Source organism: Oncorhynchus mykiss, chromosome 1 (assembly GCF_013265735.2).
Source record: "Oncorhynchus mykiss isolate Arlee chromosome 1, USDA_OmykA_1.1, whole genome shotgun sequence".
In the NCBI taxonomy this organism is placed as follows: Eukaryota; Metazoa; Chordata; class Actinopteri; order Salmoniformes; family Salmonidae; genus Oncorhynchus; species Oncorhynchus mykiss.
In genome coordinates, this window is record NC_048565.1 from 74,982,139 (window position 1) to 75,004,234 (window position 22,096).

The 22,096-nt window shown below is 43.3% G+C and overlaps 2 protein-coding genes across 6 annotated transcripts in view; one reads left to right on the forward strand and one right to left on the reverse strand.

Moving 5' to 3' along the window:
- Positions 1-117: 117 nt before the first annotated feature.
- On the reverse strand, positions 118-14,630 carry edrf1 (erythroid differentiation regulatory factor 1). Of its 4 annotated transcripts, none has more exons than XM_036985302.1 (25): positions 14,075-14,630; positions 13,658-13,866; positions 13,481-13,547; positions 13,249-13,374; positions 12,954-13,078; positions 11,468-11,612; positions 11,261-11,356; positions 11,006-11,127; positions 10,755-10,866; positions 9,203-9,350; positions 8,956-9,067; positions 8,684-8,795; positions 8,208-8,489; positions 7,977-8,048; positions 7,434-7,569; positions 7,047-7,238; positions 6,667-6,867; positions 6,000-6,218; positions 5,560-5,786; positions 5,115-5,273; positions 4,792-4,941; positions 4,485-4,638; positions 4,255-4,370; positions 1,429-1,598; positions 118-747 (listed from the first exon to the last, which is right to left on the reverse strand). In XM_036985302.1, the coding sequence occupies exons 1-25, from the start codon at positions 14,183-14,185 to the stop codon at positions 585-587; spliced, it is 3,726 nt and encodes a 1,241-aa protein (XP_036841197.1). In that variant the 5' UTR covers positions 14,186-14,630; the 3' UTR covers positions 118-584. The 4 variants fall into 4 exon arrangements, with proteins under 4 accessions (XP_036841197.1, XP_036841187.1, XP_036841191.1 ...); XM_036985292.1 differs by having other exon boundaries at positions 6,000-6,248; XM_036985296.1 differs by having other exon boundaries at positions 11,261-11,365.
- A 14-nt stretch (positions 14,631-14,644) lies between these two features.
- LOC110529380 (C-terminal-binding protein 2) overlaps positions 14,645-22,096 on the forward strand; it is a 115,621-nt gene continuing 108,169 nt past the window's right edge. For both annotated transcript variants that reach the window (XM_036985346.1, XM_036985351.1), the window contains exon 1: positions 14,645-15,347. The gene's annotated coding sequence lies outside the window, so the exon portion shown is untranslated. The remainder of the gene's footprint in view (positions 15,348-22,096) is intronic.

The following is a 22,096-nucleotide window of genomic DNA, read 5'->3' on the forward strand; positions in this document are numbered from 1 at the left end:
ACAGGCTCAAGCCAAGATCCACAGACAGAAATAGGTTGAACTACTTGGCACCAAGGTTGGTGTTGTGTAGTTGTGTTCATACACTGTCAAGACCAACATGCATCAAGGACAAGGTGATGAGAAATATCATTCAAACCTTTATTTCAAGTCAGGGCAAACATGCAGGCACACACATTCAAACATATAGCAACGAGTACAAATCATCCTCTGAATGGATAGTTCGCAGTCAACATTACCTGCAGGCTATTGCACATTATCAGTTTAAAACATTTTTTCCAGGTTTATAAGACCAAATCCCGTTGAGATACTGGTACTCCAAAGTTTGAGTCATGCGCATGCATCTCGCATTTAGCGAGAACAAAGAAAATATACATTTTAAAAAGGTAATTTTCCAATCCTCTTTACAAAACTAGGCCAATTGAAAAGGTGAAGCACTGCAATTGTAAAATAAATTATCTACCAGAGACTAAACTGTGGATTGCGCAGTCTGGAAGTAAGGCACAGCTGGTGATGCTTTCACATTGTAGGTGTGTAGAGGGTGTAGAGCAATGAACACCTTGGTACGGGTGTTATTTTGGTTGTCATCATGACGATGCCCCAAGGTCACCACTTCCTGTCTTTGGGGTCAGCTGTTGCAGGAGGTCGAGGAAGAGCTCAATGCGGCTGAGGAGTGGAGCAGTCTTTTCAGCACGCAGTATCTTGGAGTAAACATTCTTATAGGTCTTCAGGAGCTCCTCGTCCTTATTGCTATTGTAAAAAAAAAAAGGAACATTCTGAATGATTTGATTTTAATCAAAGCTATGCTATGCTTACATTTTAATCAAAGCTATGCTTACATGTATTAACATTCCTTATTAATGACCCCTATCGCCACTGTGCACTGTCTTACAGAGACAAAGCTTCCTGCTAAAGAAGCATAACAATGATTGACACTTGTTAAAGAGGGGCTAGAGGAACAGCTCTGTGTGGAGGGACATTGTCATTGGGAGAGCTGTGGCAGGGCAGGACCAACACACTGGGATTAAAATGCTAAGGGTTGTTTAGATACTCAAGTTATCTGCTGGCCGTAGTACAGTGCATCGAGTGGAACTCAAGGTGTTTATGGCATTCATGAACCAGTAGTGCTATTAGAAAGCCTACATAACGACCAGTCTTACACAATGACCTTTTATGCATCTCTTATCTTCCCATTTCACTACTCCTCCAAAACAGTGACCAATCCATCCAAGAAGAAATGGATATAAAATATCAGATGCTCTGAGCTGTCCTATAAAGACCAAGCTACTACTGACTGACTGAACAGTCTTTAAGATGAAAAGATTTCGGAAGTTTCAATATTATGCCTCTACTAGATCTCATGTTTAGTCCTGGTTTAGCCCTCTGCAGGTCAAGGTTAACCAGGCTGGGTACAACCAGTCCTTTCCTCACCTTAGTTTGCGCTTCATGGCCGTCATCAGTTTGACCAGCTGCAGCAGCAGGAAGGAGAAACTGGGCTCAAAGACGCCAATCAACTTCATCACTTCTATGGTGTTCAGCCCTGAGGAGGTGGTGCCATCTGCACCACTGTCAAGGTGTCTTGTCAACTCTGGGCAGTCTGTCTACAAAATAAATAAAAATTACATTCATGTGGAAATACACATAGAAATGTGAGTTATAGATCTATCATTCTACTTCAATGCAAGTCTAAGAAGCGACAGATATGTTTTATGTGCACTATTTCTATGCTTCTTGTTCTTAAGTTGTTTTTTGCGTCTTTTACTTTTGGTTTCATAAGAACAGCTTCAAACAGCAAGAAACAATATTTTTGGTTATGGAGCGGTTTACATGGTACAATGACTCTCTACACCGGTGGTTCCCAAACTTCTTATAGTCCCGTACCCCTTCAAACATTCAACCTCCAGCTGCATGCCCCCTCTAGCACCAGGGTCAGCACACTCTCAAATGTTATTTTTTGCAATCATCGTATGCCTGCCACACACACAAACAATACATTTATTAAACATAAAAGAGTAAGTTTGTCACTTCCCACGAGCCAGGTTGTGACAAAGAGCTCTTATAGGAACAGAGCACAAATAATAAATCATTTTGCTCTTTATTTAACCATCTTACATATAAAACCTTATTTGTTCATCGAAAATTGTGAATAACTCACCACAGGTTAATAAGAAGGGTGTGCTTGAAAGGATGCACATAACTCTGCAATGTTGGGTTGTATTGGAGTCCCAGTCTTAAAATCATTTTCCACACACAGTGTGCCAGCAGTATTTAGTTCATGCTAGTGAGGGCTGAGAACCAACTCTCACACAGGTACGTGGTTACAAAGGGCATCAGTGTCTTAACAGCGCAATTTGCCAAGGCAGGATACTCTGAGCGCAGCCCAATCCAGAAATCTGGCAGTGGCTTCTGATTAAATTCAATTTTCACAGAACGACTTGTTGCAATTTCAATGAGGCTCTCTTGTTCAGATATCAGTAAGTGGACTGGAGGCAGGGCATGAAAGGGATAACGAATCCAGTTGTTTGTGTTGTCCATTTCGGGAAAAGTACATGCGTAATTGCACACCCAACTCACTCATGTGCTTCGGTATAATCACATTTTACATTGTCCGTAAGCTTGAGTTCATTTGCACACAAAGAAAACCGTACAATGATGGAAATACCTGTGTGTTTCCTTGTTAATGCAGACAGAAGAGCACAAACGTCTTAATCATAGCCTAAATTTTGTCCGGCACATTGAACATAGTTGCAGAGTCCCTGTAATCCTAGATTCAGATCATTCAGGCGAGAAAATCATTCAGGTGAAAAACATCACCCAGATAGGTGAGTTGTGTGAGAAACTTTTCATCATGCAAGCATTCAGACAAGTGAAAACTATGGTCAGTAAAGAGAACTTTAAGCTCATCTCTCAATTTAAAAAAAACATGTCAATACTTTGTCCCTTGATAACCAGCGCACTTCTTTCTGTATGTTGTAAAAGCACTACATGGTCGCTGCCCAAATCATTACATAGTGCAGAAAATACACAAGAGTTCAGGGGCCTTCTTTTACAAAGTTAACCACTTTCACTGTAGTGTCCAAAACTTCTGCCACCCCCGTGCCTCACGGTTGGGATGGTGTTCTTCGGCTTGCAAGCCTCCCCCTCTTTCCTCCAAACATAACGATGTTCAGTTTTATTTTTGCTTCATCAGACCAGAGGACATTTCTCCAAAAAGTATGATCTTTGTCCCCATGTGCAGTTGCAAATCAGTCTGGCTTTTTTATGGCGGTTTTGGAGCCGTGGATTCTTCCTTGCTGAGCGGCCTTTCAGGTTATGTCAGTATAGGACTCGTTTTACTGTGGATATAGATACTTTTGTACCTGCTTCTTCAGCATCTTCACAAGGTCCTTTGCTGTTGTTCTGGGACTGAGTTGCACTTTTCACACCAAAGTACATTCATTTCTAGGAGACAGAACACGTTTCCTTCCTGAGTGGTATGATGGCTGCGTGGTCCCATGGTGTTTATACTTGCGTACTATTGTTTGTACAGATGAACGTGGTACCTTCAGGCATTTGGAAATTACTCCCAAGGATGAACCAGACTTGTGGAGGTCTACAATTTCTTTTCTGAGGTCTTGGCTGGTTTCTTTTGATTTTCCCATGATGCCAAGCAAAGAGGCACTGAGTTTGAAGGTAGGCCTTGAAATACATCCACAGGTACACTTCCAATTGACTCAAAATATGTCAATTACCCTATCAGAAGCTTCTAAAGCCATGACATAATTTTCTGGAATTGTCCAAGCTGTTTAAAGGCACAGTCAACTTAGTGTATGTAAACTTCTGACCCAATGGAATTGTGATACAGTGAATTAGAAGTTAAATAATCTGTCTGTAAACAATTGTTGGAAAATTGACTTGTGTCATGCACAAAGTAGATGTCCTAACCGACTTGCCAAAACTATAGTTTGTTAACAAGAAATTTGGTTGAAAAACGAGTTTTAATGACTCCCACCTAAGTCTTACCTACCCCCGACGGCATTGTGCGTATCCCAGTTGGGGAATACCTGCTCTACGCTATACTTGCTTATTTTGTCACAGACTGAAATTAGGCAAACTATTAGTTTTAGCAACCAGGAAATAGCGGAGGGCTTTCTGCATAGTACAACAAGTGGGAGGAGGTGTGGAAGTAGTTGGTGGTTAAATGTAAGCGATGATTGTCAAACAGAAGGGGAGTGCCTCTGCTACAGCAGTAGGTTCTATTTCTGTTTGTGTCTGTACCTCTGTGTAGTCCTCTAGCAGCTCTTTGTGGATAAGCAGGAAGGCATGGCGAGTGTCTGTCAGTACATCCAGGGCTCCTGTCAGGGTCTTCAGCTTGGCCCCACTGCTGCTCTGACCTGTAAACACACATTGTTACTCAATGACACCACCTTTCAGGAGACTATGACAGTTTTGACCTGGCTGGGAGTGTGCCTGGCCCTGGCCTGGGTGAGTGAGTGAGCCTGACTGACCTGCCATGGTGAACTCGGCGAAGGCCACCCTCTCCAGAAGGGTGCGGAGCAGCTCGCAGGGTGCGTCCTTCAGGCTGAGGAACAGGAGGACAGCCTTGCTGTAGTGCAGCTCTGCCAGGCTCCTGTGCTGCTTCCTCAGGTGCTCATCCCCCACCTGACACAGAGGAGGAAACATCCATAATGTACTACACAGACTGAACATCTTAATGCTTTTCTAGACATGCAACAACATTTAAATGGTTTAAAACAGGACGACGGGTAGATATTTTTCTCTAGATACATTGTTTGTCCTAGGTCAGGTCCTTACCTGGTTGCGGAAGCAGCTGTGGTACATGGAGGCCAGGCGGTGGTGGATGGTGGCAGCTCTGTACTGGTAGAGGGGCTGGCGTGCCGACTCGGTCTGCAGGTCACAGTACTTTAGAGACTTCAGCATGGCCTCCGTCACCTCCCGCTCAATCTGGCAACCCACAGCAATGGAAAACTTAGTTATGGATTACTGTGCTCCTACAATTTTCACACCGGCGCTAACCATTTCACCTAAGGCAGCATATAGAGTCCGTATGGTTAGTTAACTTGCTAGACATTTCCCATTCTGTTCATTCACCTACTATGAATCTATCCAAGTGTTACCTGTTCCTGAGCCTTCCTGGACAGAGGGGCGTAGTCCTGCAGCAGAGTGGCCAGGGTGAAGTAGGTAGTGGACAGCTCCCAGTTGACTGAGTCCCACACTGCAGGGTGGTTCCCTCTGGTGGCCAGGGAACGCATAGCCCTGAGGTAGTAGTCTATAGCCTGGAGGGGGAGAGAGCGAGTGTAAAGGTCCCTGCTCCATTTTCATTAGCACCAACTCTTACTGAAAGCGTAGTGATTTTAAGTTGAATTGCCCTACTTAAAAACCTCAGAGCGTTTAAGCAGCAGTTGCCAACATGACAGGAAAGTGACTGGCACAAAGATAAGCAGATCGTTTAGCCTTCATGGCTTTATATTTATTGTGGAAAGCAATACGGGGTTGGTGTAGTCATAGAAATCATGATATGTCTATTACATAATGATAGTTCTATTAGTGTGGTAGCTGTACCTTATTGTAATAGAGAGACTCCTCTGGGGAGAACTCTCCTCTGCTCAGGTCTGCAGATGTAGCACAGTGGGCCTGGGCACAGATCCTCATCAGCCTGCCTGTGTTGCACAGCAGCAGGGAGGTGTTGGTGCTGTCCTCAATGGCCTCAAAGTCCTTCATGCCCTTCTCAAAGCACGAAAAACTCTTCTTCCATATCTCCTGTTCAGCTATAGATACAGACTTCTTCACTGAATTGGGGGGGGGGGGGGGGGGGGGGGGGGGAGTTTAGAGTGAGGAAGAGGTTCATATTTGTTTATTTTAGGCATGTTTCCTGAAGTAAGATATCGTGTTTCACAAATATTTCTTATATTGCTTACAGCAGTCATAAATTAAATCATTAGTCAACAAATCAATCATTTACACAAAATCATCCTCCATAACTGATGGGCCAGACTCCCTACCTTCCTTCTCGGTCTGCATGGCAGCAGCCTGGTTCATGTAGAAGACTCCTATCTCATTGCGAATGTTGCCCAGTCTCTTCAGTACCTGGGCTAGCTGTTCAGGACCATGCTCTTTCACCACCCCGGAGGTCAGCAGCTCGTAGGCCGCCTCATAACACTTACTGCTCACAAACAGCTGGTACTCTGGGTCCGTGGCCAGGTCACTGGCCATGTTAAAGGCTGGGGGACAGTCACACAGGCCAGACTGATCTAATTTGTAACAACAATGATGCACTGCATTTATATATAGGATTGTTCAAGCTTTTAAGTATTGTAATGTTAGCGTTTGTTATTACAGGTTCTGAAAAGTATTACAGCAGGGATTATCAACTAGATTCAGCCGCGGGCCTTCAAACCTTGCTTTCATTTGTATACAATCACGTATCACTATTGTGCATGGGAATACTTGGAAACAGATTTCTTATATTAAAATCATTTGGAGCTGATTTCCTGGTGTTTTTCCAGTCTTATGTCCAACAATGAAAAATACTCAAAACCACCCGTGGGCCGCCAATTGGAGAACCCTGCAACATTAAACGGCAAATCTACAGAATACTGAAACCTTTTGTGTCAATTGTGAAGGGATGTGGAGGGATGCGTTTGATGAAAAGTGTGAGTGTCTCCTCACCCTGGCAGCTACTCTCTCTGTGCAGGCTGTGCAGCACCTCCTGGTCCTCCCTGGTCTGGTAGCTGTACTCCTCCAGGTAGGCAGCACGGTTACTGGCATTCTGGGCAAGCATCAGCTGGATGTCCCCACACAGAGACAGACACTGGCTGTGGAACAGCAGCACCCGCGAGTGCAGGGTACTGCTCACTGAACAGTAGGCATCTGCAGAGGGAGGGAGAGAGCGAGAGAAAGATGGATGAAGGAAGGGAGCTAGCAAGGAAGGTTCAACCCTATTTCAACAGTTCCCTCATTATCCATCAGTCCAATCTCACACAGCCAATCTGATCACGGTTAACTACATGTCCCAGAATGCCTAACTGAACCAGAGAGGAGACACTGACCGTGGCACTGCAGGGCCAGTTTGATGTAGCGCAGGGCCCGGCCATACTTGAGCAGATTAGTGGCAGCGTCTGACAGTACGTAGTAGGCCTTGGACGCCTTGAAGAAGAGCTGCAGCTTCATACGGTGCTGCCAGGACCCTGGGATCATCCCTGACCGGGTCGGATGCTTCCGGTCCTCCTGGAAGGGACCAGCTGTACCCAAGAGATATAGGGACAGAGAGGGGGGATAAGAGAGATAGATAGGGAACGAGATAGAGGCAGATAAATTTAGGTATTTATTAGGGGCTCTTCACATTTAACGAGGAATCTGCTCATTATGGTACAACATCCTTCATTATCAATATTGTAGTATATCAATGCTTCTTGATGGGGTCAGTGATGGCCAACCTCTGTCCAGGAGGAGTGCGATCCCTTTCTCCACGGCCTTACTCCCATCCTCGTACTTCAGGGGGATGGGGGTGTTTGGGTCAGCAGCTGGGAGGTCACTCTCCTTCTTAATGCTGCCGTCCACTGCTTTTAGGCCCTGCCAATCACATCCAAACAATATATAAAACATATACAGACGCACACAAACATCAACGACGTCACACCTGCCCAGACCCACATGTTCCCACTGCATCCATCTCCAGTGCTTGGAAGACTATGCCACATGGCCTCAAATTGCACTATTCTGTCTCTCTCAGTCGCCCATACCTTTTCAATATTTAACTAATAATGCCTTTGATTCTTCCACAGTCTTAACGATGGAGGATCAGTTGATTTCAAGGGTCTTTTTTTGTTGTTGATGATGATGATTGACGAGAAAAATATGGTCCAACCCATTGGCTATCTCACCACACCCTCATATACCATGTCTTGAAATAAGCAGATAGACGTATTAAAATTACATTTACATAACTATCACTACACTGCACTGCACTAGAGGCTCACCTTTAAGACGTAGCTGAGGACATGCCGACATCTTTCCTCCTTGTCTTGAGAGACGGGAAATGCGTAGATTGGCTGCAGCGGGGGGGGGGGGGGGGAAATATTACTTCATTGTCTCTATAGATGTTCTAACTCACTCTGTGTAGTGGCTAGTTTCTAGTTAGGTCAAGATATGTCAACATATCCATAATGTCACCCAAGCAGAGTAGCTAGTGATAAACGTGTGACACTCACCCTGATCTGGTGAGTGGACTTGTACTTCTCTGGAACAGACAGCTCCCCCACTGATTTGATAATAGCTACAGCTTTGCTATCATCCTGTGAGTCCAACGTGGTACTAAAGGAGCCGTTCTCATCACTGTCCTCTGGTAGGTCTTCTGGATCCTCTTCATCATCCTCGTCACTGTAGCTGTCCTCTGAGCCCCCGGCCCGCAGCGACTCCCCCCCAGCTCCCTCCTCTGGAGGCTCGTCCAACTGGAACAGCTCTGCCAGCATATAGTGGGCCGATGCTATGATCTGAGCCAATCAGAAAAGGGAGAGGACAGTTAGAGAGATGGAACAGGCCAACAACAGAGAAAGAACAGGCTAGCCGTGTTGTTCAACAAACGTGTAATTATCTTTCGATATCAATGACTTGCGCAAACATTTTAGAAACAATCAAAGGCCTTTGGTCTTGTGGAGTAAGTAAGAGTACCAGTCCAGTCCATTACCTGTGGGTGCCTGTCCTGGTCCAGGAGCTTCACACAGTTGAGGAGCAACGTTCTGATTGTTCCATAGTGCTTCCTGTTCTGGCTCTTCTTCAGCATCATGTTGCTAGCCACTCTGCAAGAACAACAACGCACATTCTACAAAACAGAATGTATAGTCTACTGCCACCTGTTGGACTTACTGTATTTGCAATTACTGCACTGACTGATAACCCTATGTTTTGTGTACTGATTTCAGGGAAGTGTAGATAATGTTCCAGGTTGCAGGTGCCTACTTGTAAAGGAGCACAGCCACTGGCAGAGTGAAAGGGTTCTGGCATTTCTCCTCTGCTGCTTCCTCACAGAGAGTGGTGAGGTCATACAGCTTTACGATGTCACTTCCACTAGCTGAGGAAGCACAGAAACAGAACAGTAAGATTAAGTAGGGCTACTGCCACATAATACTGTTTAATTACTAGGTAATTATCACGTTTATTTTGTAAGTCCTACAGGAATTAGCGAGTGTGTTGTGTTATCTCCCACCTTTGAAGAGCCAATAGGTATGGCCCTCTTTGGTGCAGTTAGATTTGAGGAAGGACAGAATGTTCTGAGCGATGTCTTTCACAACCCTGGTTGAGAAGGTGGAGTTCTCCAGATCAGGGATGTCTTCCGTTTTGATCATCTCATATTTCTGACCAAAGAACAAAATCAGCGCTAACTTTATAACTATGTTTACATTTTAATAATTTAGCAGACTCTTATCTAGAATGACTAACAGGAGCAGGTTAAGTTCCTTGTTCAAGGGCACAGACAGATTTTTCACCAAGTCGGCTCGCGGATTCGAACCAGTGACCTTTCGGTTACTGGCTACCTGCCCAGTGTTAAATTGTGAATATGTACAGTACCAGTCAAAAGTTAGGACACACCTACTATTTCCAGGGTTTCTTTATTTTTACTATTTTCTACATTGTAGAATAATAGTGAACACATCAAAACTATGAAATAACACATACGGAATCATGTAGTAAACAAAAAAGTGTTACATCAAAAACTTTTATAGAGATTCTTCAAAGTAGCCACCTTTGCCTTGATGACAGCTTTGCACACTCTTTTCATTCTCTCAAACAGCTTCATGAGGTAGTCACTTGGAATGCATTTCAATTAACAAGTGGGCCTTGATAAAAGTTCATTTGTGGTATTTCTTTCCTTCTTAATGCGTTTGATCCAATCAGTTGTGTTGTGACAAGGTAGGTGTGGTATACAGAATATAGCCCTATTTGGTAAAATACCAAGACACATCTCAACATCAACTGTTCAGAGGAGAGTGTGAGAATCAGGCAATCATGGTCGAATTTCTGCAAAGAAACCACTACAAAAGGACACCAATAATAAGAAGAGACTTGCTGGGCCAAGAAACACAAGCAGTGGACATTAGACCAGCGGAAATCTGTCCTTTGGTCTGATGAGTCCAAATGTTATATTTTTGTTTCCAACCGCCGTGTCTTAGTGAGACGCAGATTATGTGAATGGATGATTTCTGCATGTGTGGTTCCCACCGTAAAGTACTACCGTTTGTTTTTCAACAGGACAATGACCCAAAACACACCTCCAGGCTGTGTAAGGGCTATTTTACCAAGAAGGAGTGTGATGGAGTGCTGCATCAGATGATCTTCTCCACAATCACTTGACCTCAACCCAAATGAGATGGTTTGGGATGAGTTGGACAGCAGAGTGAAGGAAAAGCAGCCAATGCGTGCTCAGCATATGTGGGAATTCATTCAAGACTGTTGGAAAAGCATTCCAGGTGAAGCTGGTTGAGAGAATGCCAAGAGTGTGCAAAGCTGTCATCAAGGCAAAGGGTGGCTACTTTGAAGAATCCCAAATTTAATTTTGATTTGTTTAACACTTTTTTGGTTACTACATGATTCCGTGTGTATTATTTCATAGTGTTGATGTCTTCGATTTATTCTACAATGTATAAAAAAGTAAAAAGAAAGAAAAACCCTGGAATCAGTAGGTATCTCCAAATGTTTGACTGATACTGTATATAGGGTTAAAATGACAAATTTGGGCATTAAAGACAGGGATTATTTACCTGGACGATTCCATTGACATGAAAGCACATGACGAGCTCTGGAACATTGCACATCAGATTGTCCAGCCAGTAGTCAATACCCGTGAGAATGTTGATTGGCTTGTTGTTATCCCTGAAAAAGAAGGAACCTTCTAGGTATTTTGCAGGAGAACATTGCTGTGGAACAGTAATAAACCAATTAAAATGTTTTATATTGACTGCCATGAATGATGCTTCTGGGGCCATTGTTCCCCGCTTTACATAATTCTGACCTGAGCCGCAGGCTGACAGCTGGGTAGCGCCCTCCTCCAAAGATAGGCATGTTGGACCCCACCAGCATGTGGATGTCCTCAAATGTCCACAAGATGTTCCTCACAAAGTCATTCCTCAACCCCTGTAAAATAAGTTGAGGGAAAAATGTAATGAAAAATTGAATTGAATAGATTAAACTAATGCCAACTAAACAAAAGACAGAAAATGCACATCTTTAATCATCCTGTTGATTCATTTTCTTAGCAGTAGCCTACCTGACTGTTCTCCCCCTCGTTGAACAGTGTGGTAAGGTTCTGCTCTTTGGAAGCCACTTGTCCCAATGCATACTTGCTGTCCATGGGAACCCCTTCCTGTAAAGACTGGACATACAGTCACCAAGGAAGACACAAACTCAACAAGAGCACAACAACACAGACTTAAGGTACTGCAATTCCTGCTTATTTTCATAAAGGGAGACCTACCTCTTTGTGTGCTGCAGACTCCTCAGAGTCTGAAGCGGTACTAGTGAAGGGAGCGGGCCAGGAGGGACCAAACTCCTCCGCCCCACACCCCTCATCAGTGTTGTCTGAGTCAGGGACAGGCTCTGCGGCTCCATCACCATTAATACTGGAGAATAGATGGAGGAGTTAACCATTAGGATTTACTCTGGCTAAAATAAGGTTCTTGTTTCTATTGCAAGTATTTTTTCACATTAACAAGTAGGCTAGTAGTCCAACTACGGCTGTGGTAGTCATGAAATGTTGTCAGCCGGTAACTGTCATGCAAAGGACTGTTGTTCTCATGGTTATTGACTTAATTAACATAAACATGTTTAGCATCTCCGGGCTTCCACACATAAAAGCTGCTGATGTGCACCTTTGGAACATCTAGGCCTACATTTTAATAAGTTGAATGGAGCGGCTACTGTGTTGAGCGTAAAAGTGACCATTTGAGACAGGTCCAATAGGCTACACTTAATTTAAAGTGAATTATTAATTTTTGTTGTGATAGGCCTAGAAACCTCAGAATGTCTTAGAAATCAAAACATTTGGGTTGCATGGTACGACTGTATTGATGATGTGTGGCAAGCATGTTAGGAGATATCTAGTCAATGGAATATGGAATTAAAATGACAGAATTAAAAGTGAAATCAGAAGGAAAGGCTACAATGACCAAAAGCCAACAGACAAGCTGCTATTTATAATCTGAATGGAGTTGTTATTTGTAGGCTAACTGTAGGATAGTGAGAAGCACAATTAGCCTAGTTACCTAGTTTCTATCAGTTTGATGCAGTCAAAACCGGTATGGGACGATAAATAACTAGCAGTATACTAGCATGAGTTAAGTGGTTGCTGTCTCTCTCGCTCTTCACCTCAGCCTGCTCCGAGCCTCCCGCGTCTAATTCACACACACCGCACAGCCCCTCGACCACTCCATAGCAGCTACAGTTGCTCGCTCTGTGCCCCTCTCCCTCCCTCCAGTTAATTGCTCCAGTTAATAAAGTAGCAAAACAATTGGCTTTTCTGCTGCTTCCCTCACTTGGATTGGACCGGGTATGGACCCGACCGACTCCATACGGGGATGGGTCTGGTTGTCCTTATGTCCATTCGGAATGGGTTTTTCCATATTGGGTCCAGGGCTTTCCCATATCCATTTCGGAACAGGAGCTCTAACTCCCATCACCATTCCTCATCACATAGATTATTTAGATTCAATAATAAGGTGTTTAGAGAGTGATTAGAGAGGGACTATAGAGTGCTGAGTACCAAGCCATTAGTGAGGACCGTTAGCAAATTGGATAGGCTACCCATCAACGTCATCAATTTGCGCAGTTTTGGATGAGATTACCGTGACCAACGGTCAGAGGGAATTTGACTGCGGTCATGACTCGTGACTGCCGGTGTGGTGGTAATGCGGTCACTGTAGCCCTAAGTCCAACAGCCCTAAGTCCAACCTCAAATAACTTACCTGTAGTAGAGGAATTTGGATAGGATTGCTTTTTGGTACCAGTGTTCCTTGCTCTTCTTTTTTCTCTGCCACTTTTGATCTATTAGTCTCTGGTAAAACTCCTTCAGCCATGTCCAATCTCCTGTCTGTGACAGAGCATACATATGGATCTTACTATTATACTGGCTACAATCAAAGAAAAACACAATCAAATGTATTTCCACAACCATTGTCAATCATTCAGACATTTTCAGGCTTTCTCACTTCCACAGTGACATTAAAACAGGCGTATTCTCCACTGGCTGTCTAACTGTACCTGAGAGGACCTCATGAAGAGCTCCTGAATGTCCAGTTCATCAAGGAGGAGAGTCCTTCCCACGCGGTGGACGGCCATACTGACATGGGACTTACTGTAGGGGATCTTCAACAGCTTCTTGATGTTCTGAGTAGAGAAGAGAATGAGACCGTTAGCTTCAACAAACCATTTTGATTACCAAACATGCCAAACACATAACACAGTAGCAAAACAAATTCTTAGATAGTCCTACCTCAGAGTCTGACACCACATCAACATCATCCCCAATAGAATCAATGAAGTCATAGGCCATCCCAAAACTGTAGATAGAAGAACATACAAGTACATGAGCACCTTGCAACAATTCAGTGATGATGCATACCACCAGATGCCACATCTTGTTTTGAGGACTAAATAACCAGCACTTCACCTGGAGAAAGGCTTGCTCTTGCTGCTGGACCCTAGTACAGTGGACCCTGCAGGCCCAAGTTGGGGACTCTCTCGGAGCCAGTTGGCAGGAGGCAGCTTCAGGTCTGTCTTCTCCTGCAGTAGTGCATAGGTGGTGGGTGGAGGGGCAGCAGAATACTTCACCACCGCACGGCTCTTTATTTCGTTGTTGCCAAGGCACATCTCCAACTCCTTTGATACACGTAAACAATGGTAGCATTGATGGTAAACTCAGGCAACTTGATTCAATATAACAATTAGATAGCTAGATTATTGTGAAGTTAGATGAAACTAATTTAATACATGTAAATATCCCATGTATGTGCAGCTAGCTAGCTACAGAGATAACATGCATAGACATAACTGCAGTTCAAAGCTTGCTAGCTACAGTACAGCTTACCTGTCTGCCAGCAGTACTGGCAATATCACCCCCACTGTCATCTAACGTTACGTCTTCACTTCCACGGTCTGGAGGGACGCAATCCTCTCGGTTCCCTGGTGCTGAACTCATTTTCTGTCTGCAATTCAAGCTAGCTACTTGTCACAAAAACGAATGCTGCCCAAGGGGTAGCCGTCCTTAGCTAACTAACTAGCTTCCTGAAAATGTAAACAACAAAAACACAGTGATAACCTAAATGAATTGCAAGTGCTGGCTAGCTAGCCACTGTAGTTGCTAAATCTACCACCAGCTGATTAGATACCTAGCTTGCTAGCTACCTAACGTTATAGCTTCACACACCAAGCGACATATTGGTTCATCTGAGCCAAACGATAAAATTGGCAAGATGGTTAACACTATCTCCGTTCTGCAGTCATCCAGACTGTATCAACACCACTTGCTGCGTTATTCTGTTTGCTGCTGTTGACAGAACACACATTTGAGTGCAGACAAAGATTATCCATTATATTGACCAGATATTCTAGCCGCCGCTCCAACAATAAAAATAAATGAGGGGTGGGACAAGATGGCGGAGTGGTCGCATTAAACTGAGCTCCTAAACTTTAAATTGAATTCAAGTCCTAATTTGAGTTTGACGACGAACATAGAGTTAAAGTTGCGTTTCTTACTGTATTTTTTTTTATTTCAATTAGTTTGGTGGTTCATCGAACATCTCTTTTACACTTTGTTATACTTAAATTCAGCCAATAGAAGCTAGCAATACATCAGCATTAGCTAGCTATTAACCTTAGCTGAGATCGACGCTAACAGTGTAGAGGGAGCTGTCGTAACCGAGCTGAGTACTGTCAACTATATGGACGATTTTGACACCCCCAGAAGTAACGGTACCAAGGTTGCAGAAATTCTTCGGTACAGATGTCCAAATAACCAATTGACGCGGGGCAGACTCAACCACCCCAGCAAATAAAGCCATCTTCAAGGCAATCCAAGGTTTAAACAATAACGTTACATTTGACGAACAAGCTACTCGGCTGAATGGCTTTCATGAGAGGATTTTTAAAATTATTTTTTAACTATCGATTGCAAACGTTTCCAAAACTACAGAGTTTAATGCAGCAGGCATTAAGGATACCACTAATGATGTGAAACTGATGAAAAATAAAGTTGATGCCCTGGCAAAAGAAAACGAGGAGCTGCGCACAGACAGTGCTGAACCAGACGAATACGAGCACCGATGGGGAGCTGAGACTGAACAGGCTACTTGAAACTGATGGTGAGAATATCAAATAGATTGTGATTGACATTATTGGGAAGTTTGTTCCATATTCCCCTGCTACCCTGAACATCGCGGTAGATGTTGTACACTGTCTCAGAGAAAAGATAAAGGAGAACGACAGGTTCATATGGAGTCTCTCCCCACTCAAGTGCAGTTACAGTATATTAACTACAGAGTCAGAGCATTTATCCCAAGACCAATGCAGTGTGATCATTGTAAAGCTTTTGGTCATGTATCAAGTGTTTGCAGAAGGGAGAAGCCGAGATGTCCAAGTTGTGGAAAATATCATTATGTGTTATAAAAGTGATGCATATGTGACATGTTGCAATTACGGTGGAAACCATGCAGCCACGTCTTTCGAATACCCCACACGTGTGAAATAGAATGAGGTGGCAAAAATCAGGGTTGCACAGAGCATTTCATGTACAGCAGCTGTGAAAAGGGTTGAGGGTTTGAATGGTGCACCAGAAGAGTCCATGGTGGTGGATAGGCCTAGGCTGCAGGGGTTGCCTTTCACCATGGCACTGTCAAGGTAGAGAGAACAGAACAGATGTGTGTGTGTATATACACACACACACACACACACACACACACACACACACACACACACACACACACACACACACACACACACACACACACACACACACACACAGTGGGGCAAAAAAGTAGTTAGTCAGCCACCAATTGTGCAAATTCTCCCACTTAAAAAGATGAGGCCTGTAATTTTCATCATAGGTACACTTCAACTATGACAGACAAAATGAGAAGAAAAAAATCCACAAAATCACATTGTAGGATTTTTAATGAATTTATTTGCAAATTATGGTGGAAAATAAGTATTCATATTTTGTTCCCAGTTTCGCCTCTTCCTCTCTGGTAATGCTAGACGTCAGAGCAGGGATACTTTTGAGGAGATTGGAAACTATTGGGATCATATTTCAGGACACTGTGCACGTTTCCCATACGTCGTCAAAAGGCCGCGCGGCGCATTCTGGGTACACTCCGAGAAGACGGTCTCTTCTTCAAGGAGTTAATTGAGTGCTAGCACAAAAACCCAACATGAGCATGAATTACGTGAACAAGAAGCTCAGAATTACAAATATTTTCCAGGATTTGAGATGAACTTGTCCTTTGTAATATCGTTAAACTCGTGTCAGTACGTGCTTTCGAGGAAAATAGGTTTCTCGAATCATACCCAGATTGACCATTAGCAGCATAACAACGTAAACGCGATTGGTCGAAAGTCTGCTGGGCGGAGCGTTACACGTTTCGCCATTTATTTCATGCTGTGATTCTTGTATCCTGCTTTTATAATGTCTGTTCAAAGTAGCGAGAGAGCTTCCGGGTGAAAAAAATATATATTATCCAATTGAGCCAAACTCCAAATTAAGCTATGAAGGATACGTCGCTTCTAATACAACATGATATAATACAGTATTTGATATAATTGGATTTAGACAAACACATATACAAGAATACTGGTTTGGGTTGGACTTTTAGATTGATAGAACATGTCGGTTGTGATGTTGCAACCAATGTACCCTGGGTCTTGTTAGTTGCTGCTACCTTCATATTTGTTTACTTCTGACCCGGATATGCCATTTCCTTCTAGAAGTTTACTTCCAGTGAATTTCCAGAAAAGGCTAGACAAATTGAATAACTTTCTATTCATTATCTTATGTTCTATTATTTTATTTGTCTATTCTTTACCCTGACTTATCTTTAGCAACATTAATTATTCCTTTATTTTCGTATTCCCTTTCCCCCAGTTAAACAATTGGAAGGGCCAATGCAGACGTTTTTATCTCAATATCAAATCATTTCTGGGTAAGAATTATGTAGCCTACCTTACTGTGGTTGTTTTCAATTAAAATGCTAGGACTGTCTGGTAGTAGTCTGAGTGGAGGGGAAAACATCAATGTTATTGGCAGAGAGGTTTGGAACTCCCTATATTATTGGTTTATTAACACATTTCCTGGTAATGTCACACTTTCACAGTATTATTCCTCCCTCATAGTGTGGAAATATATATAAAACAAAAACTCCAGTTTTTGATTGCACTGGACCTTTAAATTAAACTGTACCTAACTAGTTTAAAATTAATTGAAGTAAATTGGGATAAAGCAGCCACTACAAAGACATCATCTTTGGAAGTGTGCATGGCGTGGGGAAGACGAGGGAAGACTTCTCAGCCTATCAGACACACTAACAGGACAGCCAGGACACAGAGGGCACCACCAGCAGGCGTTTCCCAGGAACCATCTGGAGAGGTCCACTGTGGCAGCTGCTGCCCAGGCAGGAGAGCACTTTGTGGTTCGGGAGGCATGATGAGGACCGTCCTGTGTCCCTTGGAGTGCTGGCAGCTTCCAACTGTTCCTCCTCGTCCAAGCCTTCCAGATACTCCTACCATAGCAGGCATTAGATAAATAAACCATATTATCCAGATACTCTTCTTTAGGAAATCTGAAAGCAACACATATTGATAGTCTTACAAGTGCAAATGAAAAATGTAAACATTGAGATACGGAGATGTTGAATTGTATTATACATTTCTCTTAAGAACTGGGTTCTTACTGGAATACAGATCAGACTACCATCCATCCCTTTTGTTCCTCAGTAATTCATCAAGTCCAGATTAATTATGTGATGAAGGGCCGTCTAAAGTACACCATTCATCATAGGATTTAATGAAGTAGATAAAAAAAACATGTAAATCAATCACGTCATAAATGAGAAAGATTATTAGATGTGATGTATAAAAGACAAAAGAAGACACTGAGTAGACATTATGGCATTATATTCCTCTACTGATAAAAGATTCACCAATAAAATGCAAGCTTTTAATTTAGAACTTTGTCGAATTGATACTGCCACAATCCATCTGAGGCACTTACACCAGCTGAATAGCAAACATGATTGAGGTGCAATGTGTGTGTGTGTGATTGCGTGCCTGCAGGTGTTTTGCTCTGTCTTCCGTACTGCGCCTACAGAGTAGTGATGGGTCGTTCGTAGGTGAACGTTGGGAACCGGCTCGCATATCAGAAGAGCCGAATCTATAAATGTAAAAAAAGATATGAATAATCAAAAGATTTAAATACATAGAATTAACAAATAAAATAAAAATAAATAAAATAATATAGGCCTAAAGGCTCAAGCACACATTCGTTCTGTCTGCTCAGACTAACAGCCTCACCTGTTGTTCCTGTCAAACAGACACGCAGTGTCAACCAATGAACCAAAGATGCGTGAGGGAGGGCGGAGCCAACTCACTCACAGTCACACACCTAACAGCCGAGGAGAGAGGAAGGACAGCTGTGAAAACAACAGCTGGAAAATGAGTCGGAAGCACAGTAGCATTTGGGTGCATTTTAATAATGTAGGCAATGTTAGAGCACAGTGTAGAATTTGCCAAAACAAAATCTCATATAAAGCCGGTTCTACGCACAACCTACACCGGCATATGCGAACTGTGCACCCAACTGTGAAGCTAGCTGTAGCGGAGCTTCGAGAAACTAGCGGGCCTGCTAGTGATAGTGGTGGAGCCAACATCTCCACACGTCAAGTCAAGTAGGCCTACTCCGCGACCCACAGCAACGCAGTCTTCTATGGACCAGTTTATGACAAAGTCTATGTAGCAAAACAAGGCCAAATTGATATCGCATTGGCTAAAATGATTGCCACCGATTTACATACATTTTCGATCGTGGAGGACAGCTTTTAGAAATTATAGCAATAGTCTAAATCCAATGTACACAACTCCAAGCAGGAAAACCCATTCAAAATCACTTATTCCACAACTGTACGAGAGCACACAGGCTTCAGTGCGGGAAAGAGTCCAAAAAGCTACTGCAGTTTGCCTTGCCACTGACTGCTGGACGTCAAAGGCCACTTACATGTCGGTTACATGTCACTTAATTGAAAATATTTGATGTCTAGCTGTCTTCTGGACTGCTTTGAGTTCAGCGACAGACACACCTCAGAGAACTTGGCAGAGGAACTGTTGAGAGTGGCCAGAGAATGGCAAGTAGATGGAAAAGTGACAATGCAGCTAACATAACCAAAGCCATAAAAAAATTATAATGGACTCATCATCCATGTCTTGCCCACACAATCAACCTGATTGTAAGAGATGCTCTGAAGGTGATGAAGCCCACTGTGGCCAAAGTGAAAGCAGCTGTGGAATACTTCCACAGGAGCACAGTAGGTGCTGAAAAACTAAAGTCTACACAACGCCAGATGGGGATGCCTGTGCTGAGGCCTAAACAAGACTGCACTACAAGGTGGAATTCAACATTTTATAGGTTGAAGCGGTTTCTTCAGTCAAAGGATGCCATCATCTCTACCCTGGCCATTGTCAATACACCTGTTGATGCTCTGACCGAAGAGGAATGGGAGGTGGTGGAGGAAGTGTGCAGAGTCCTGGAACCCTTTGAGCAGGTCACTGTGGAGATCAGTGGAGAGAGGTACGGCAAGCAGTTATTACTACATCATTATTTAATCCAGTAGTATATATGTATATGAGCAGTACATGAGAATGTAGTATCAGTAGACAAAACATGAACCTGAAGTCATAAGTTACTGCTCTCTCTTTTCAGCTATGTGACAGCCTCAAAAATGATACTCTGTGTAAGAGTCTGCAGGGAATCACAGCCAGCTGCCAGAGAGAAGCAAATTTAACCACAGGACATGTGACAGAGTTGATGGACACCCTATGTTCATCAATGGACAGAATCCACAGAATGGAATATAATCACGTGCTATCAGAAACCGCTGCACTTGACCCACAGGTTTAAGAAGTTAGCCTTCACTGATGCCAGAGCGATTGATGAGGCTCTTCAAAGAATAACCTCAGCAGCAGGGAGGGACAGCCCCAGCAGTCAGCTGGCTCAGGCAACAGGGCAACAGGAAGAAGAGGGATCAGATGGATTAGAAGCACCAGCAGTAGTGCCACAAACGTCTGCTGTTTGGATGCTGTTTGACGAGAGAGCAACTGGGGATGCAGATTGATGGAATCCCTCAGCATATGCCATAATGGAGCGCCGATCCGATTTGGAGGAGCCCCTCCTCCAAAGATCTGCAGATCCTCTGAGCTGGTGGAAGAACAAGGCCTCTGTCTACCCACGGCTTACTAAAGTCATGACAGGGAGACTCTGCATAGTGGCCACATCCGTTCCCTCTGAGAGGGTCTTCTCGGAAACGGAACAAATAATTACTGAGAGAAGAAACCGCATCAGCCCCTCGAAAGTGAGGCAGCTTGCATTTCTGAATGCAAATATCTCATAAAAGCTAAATATGGCCAGCATTGCTGTGTGCTGCTGGTTATAACATGACAATAAAGAAGAGAGAGAAAAGAGGGACCAGTTTAATGTTTTAAGTGGGGTGCTGCAGTTTTGCACATTGTTATTTATTTTTCTGTGATGGTGCAATATTCTATTATTATGTTGTTCAGATTGTATTTCTTTTGAATTGTTACATTTATATGCACTTTGTTTATATACATTCAAAAGTTATACTTTGAATGCAAATGTTTAATAGCATTATTTTTCATGCATTTCACCAATGCATTTTGAAATACATTGTGGTTAAGGTAGAGTATGATTTCATTTAATAATTAAATTAGAATTCGTGGCTATATTCACAATATCTCCAGCAGATGGCAGCTCTGTATGAGTAATGGTTATGGTCTGACAAGTACAGTAGTTATCTGTTATGTTGTGCATGACCTCATCAAGAAAGACGTCACCTGTCGGGACCCAGTCTTGGGAAAGAAATCTGGTTTGTACTTCATGTCAGAGACGGGCAAATTAGAGCATCTGCATAGAAGGGAGCTTGATGAAGTCTATTAGACATGCTACAACATGTCCCAACGGCTGGCAGATACCCCTCAGCAGCAATCTGTTTCACTGTAACCACTTAAAGAGGACATGGCCGACTGTACTGGGGAGAGGAGGGAGGGTCGGGTGTAAGGCAAGGAGAACACCTGCTTGGGATGTCTGTATATTCTCTATGCGGGCAAAGAGAGAGAGAGAGAGAGAGAGAGGTGGGCTGGGGAGCAGCTGCTCTCTTTCAATGAGCACTCTACAGGGAGATTGTTGTTCATTTTTTTCTTTCTCTCCGGGGTCTCTATCTTGCCTGACCTTTACTTCACTGTTAGATCATGCAGTATTTATAGAAGAGATGAATTAGACAATGAGCTGACCTTTTGAACCATCCATTCTCTCACAGTTAGTAGGTTTGTGGCTGGAGACGGTGGATTGACAGAACATGTGTTCAGTAACCACAGGAGCAGAGAAAGAGTTAGTCATCTGTCTTCTATCTAAGATCGTCCTCTTATCTTTTATCTTCCACCCTATGGAAGACTTGCTAAAAATATTACTCAACAATGCAGTAATGTAAGGAAAGGCAAAGATGTATCCACCTGGAATCGCAATTCATAGGCACCATCAAATCACCATCACATATCTTATCTTACAGAGGCAGTTGAACTGAATTTGGATAAGGGAAGAAGAGTAGAGGTGGTATCAGGGTTTCTGTGGCCTTTTTTTGATTGATGAAAGTTATGAACCGGTAGATTGTGTGACTGTATTAATGCTTGGTGAGAGAATTGTACAGTATTCATGAAGAGGAGCCTTTAGCCATATTGAGAAGCAGGTGCTGCTTACAAAGTAACACCTGCACCTCTCTGTCTGGCGGTCAGTCTGTCCATCTGTCTGAGAGTTACTTTGGACTGTATTTTCTGCCTG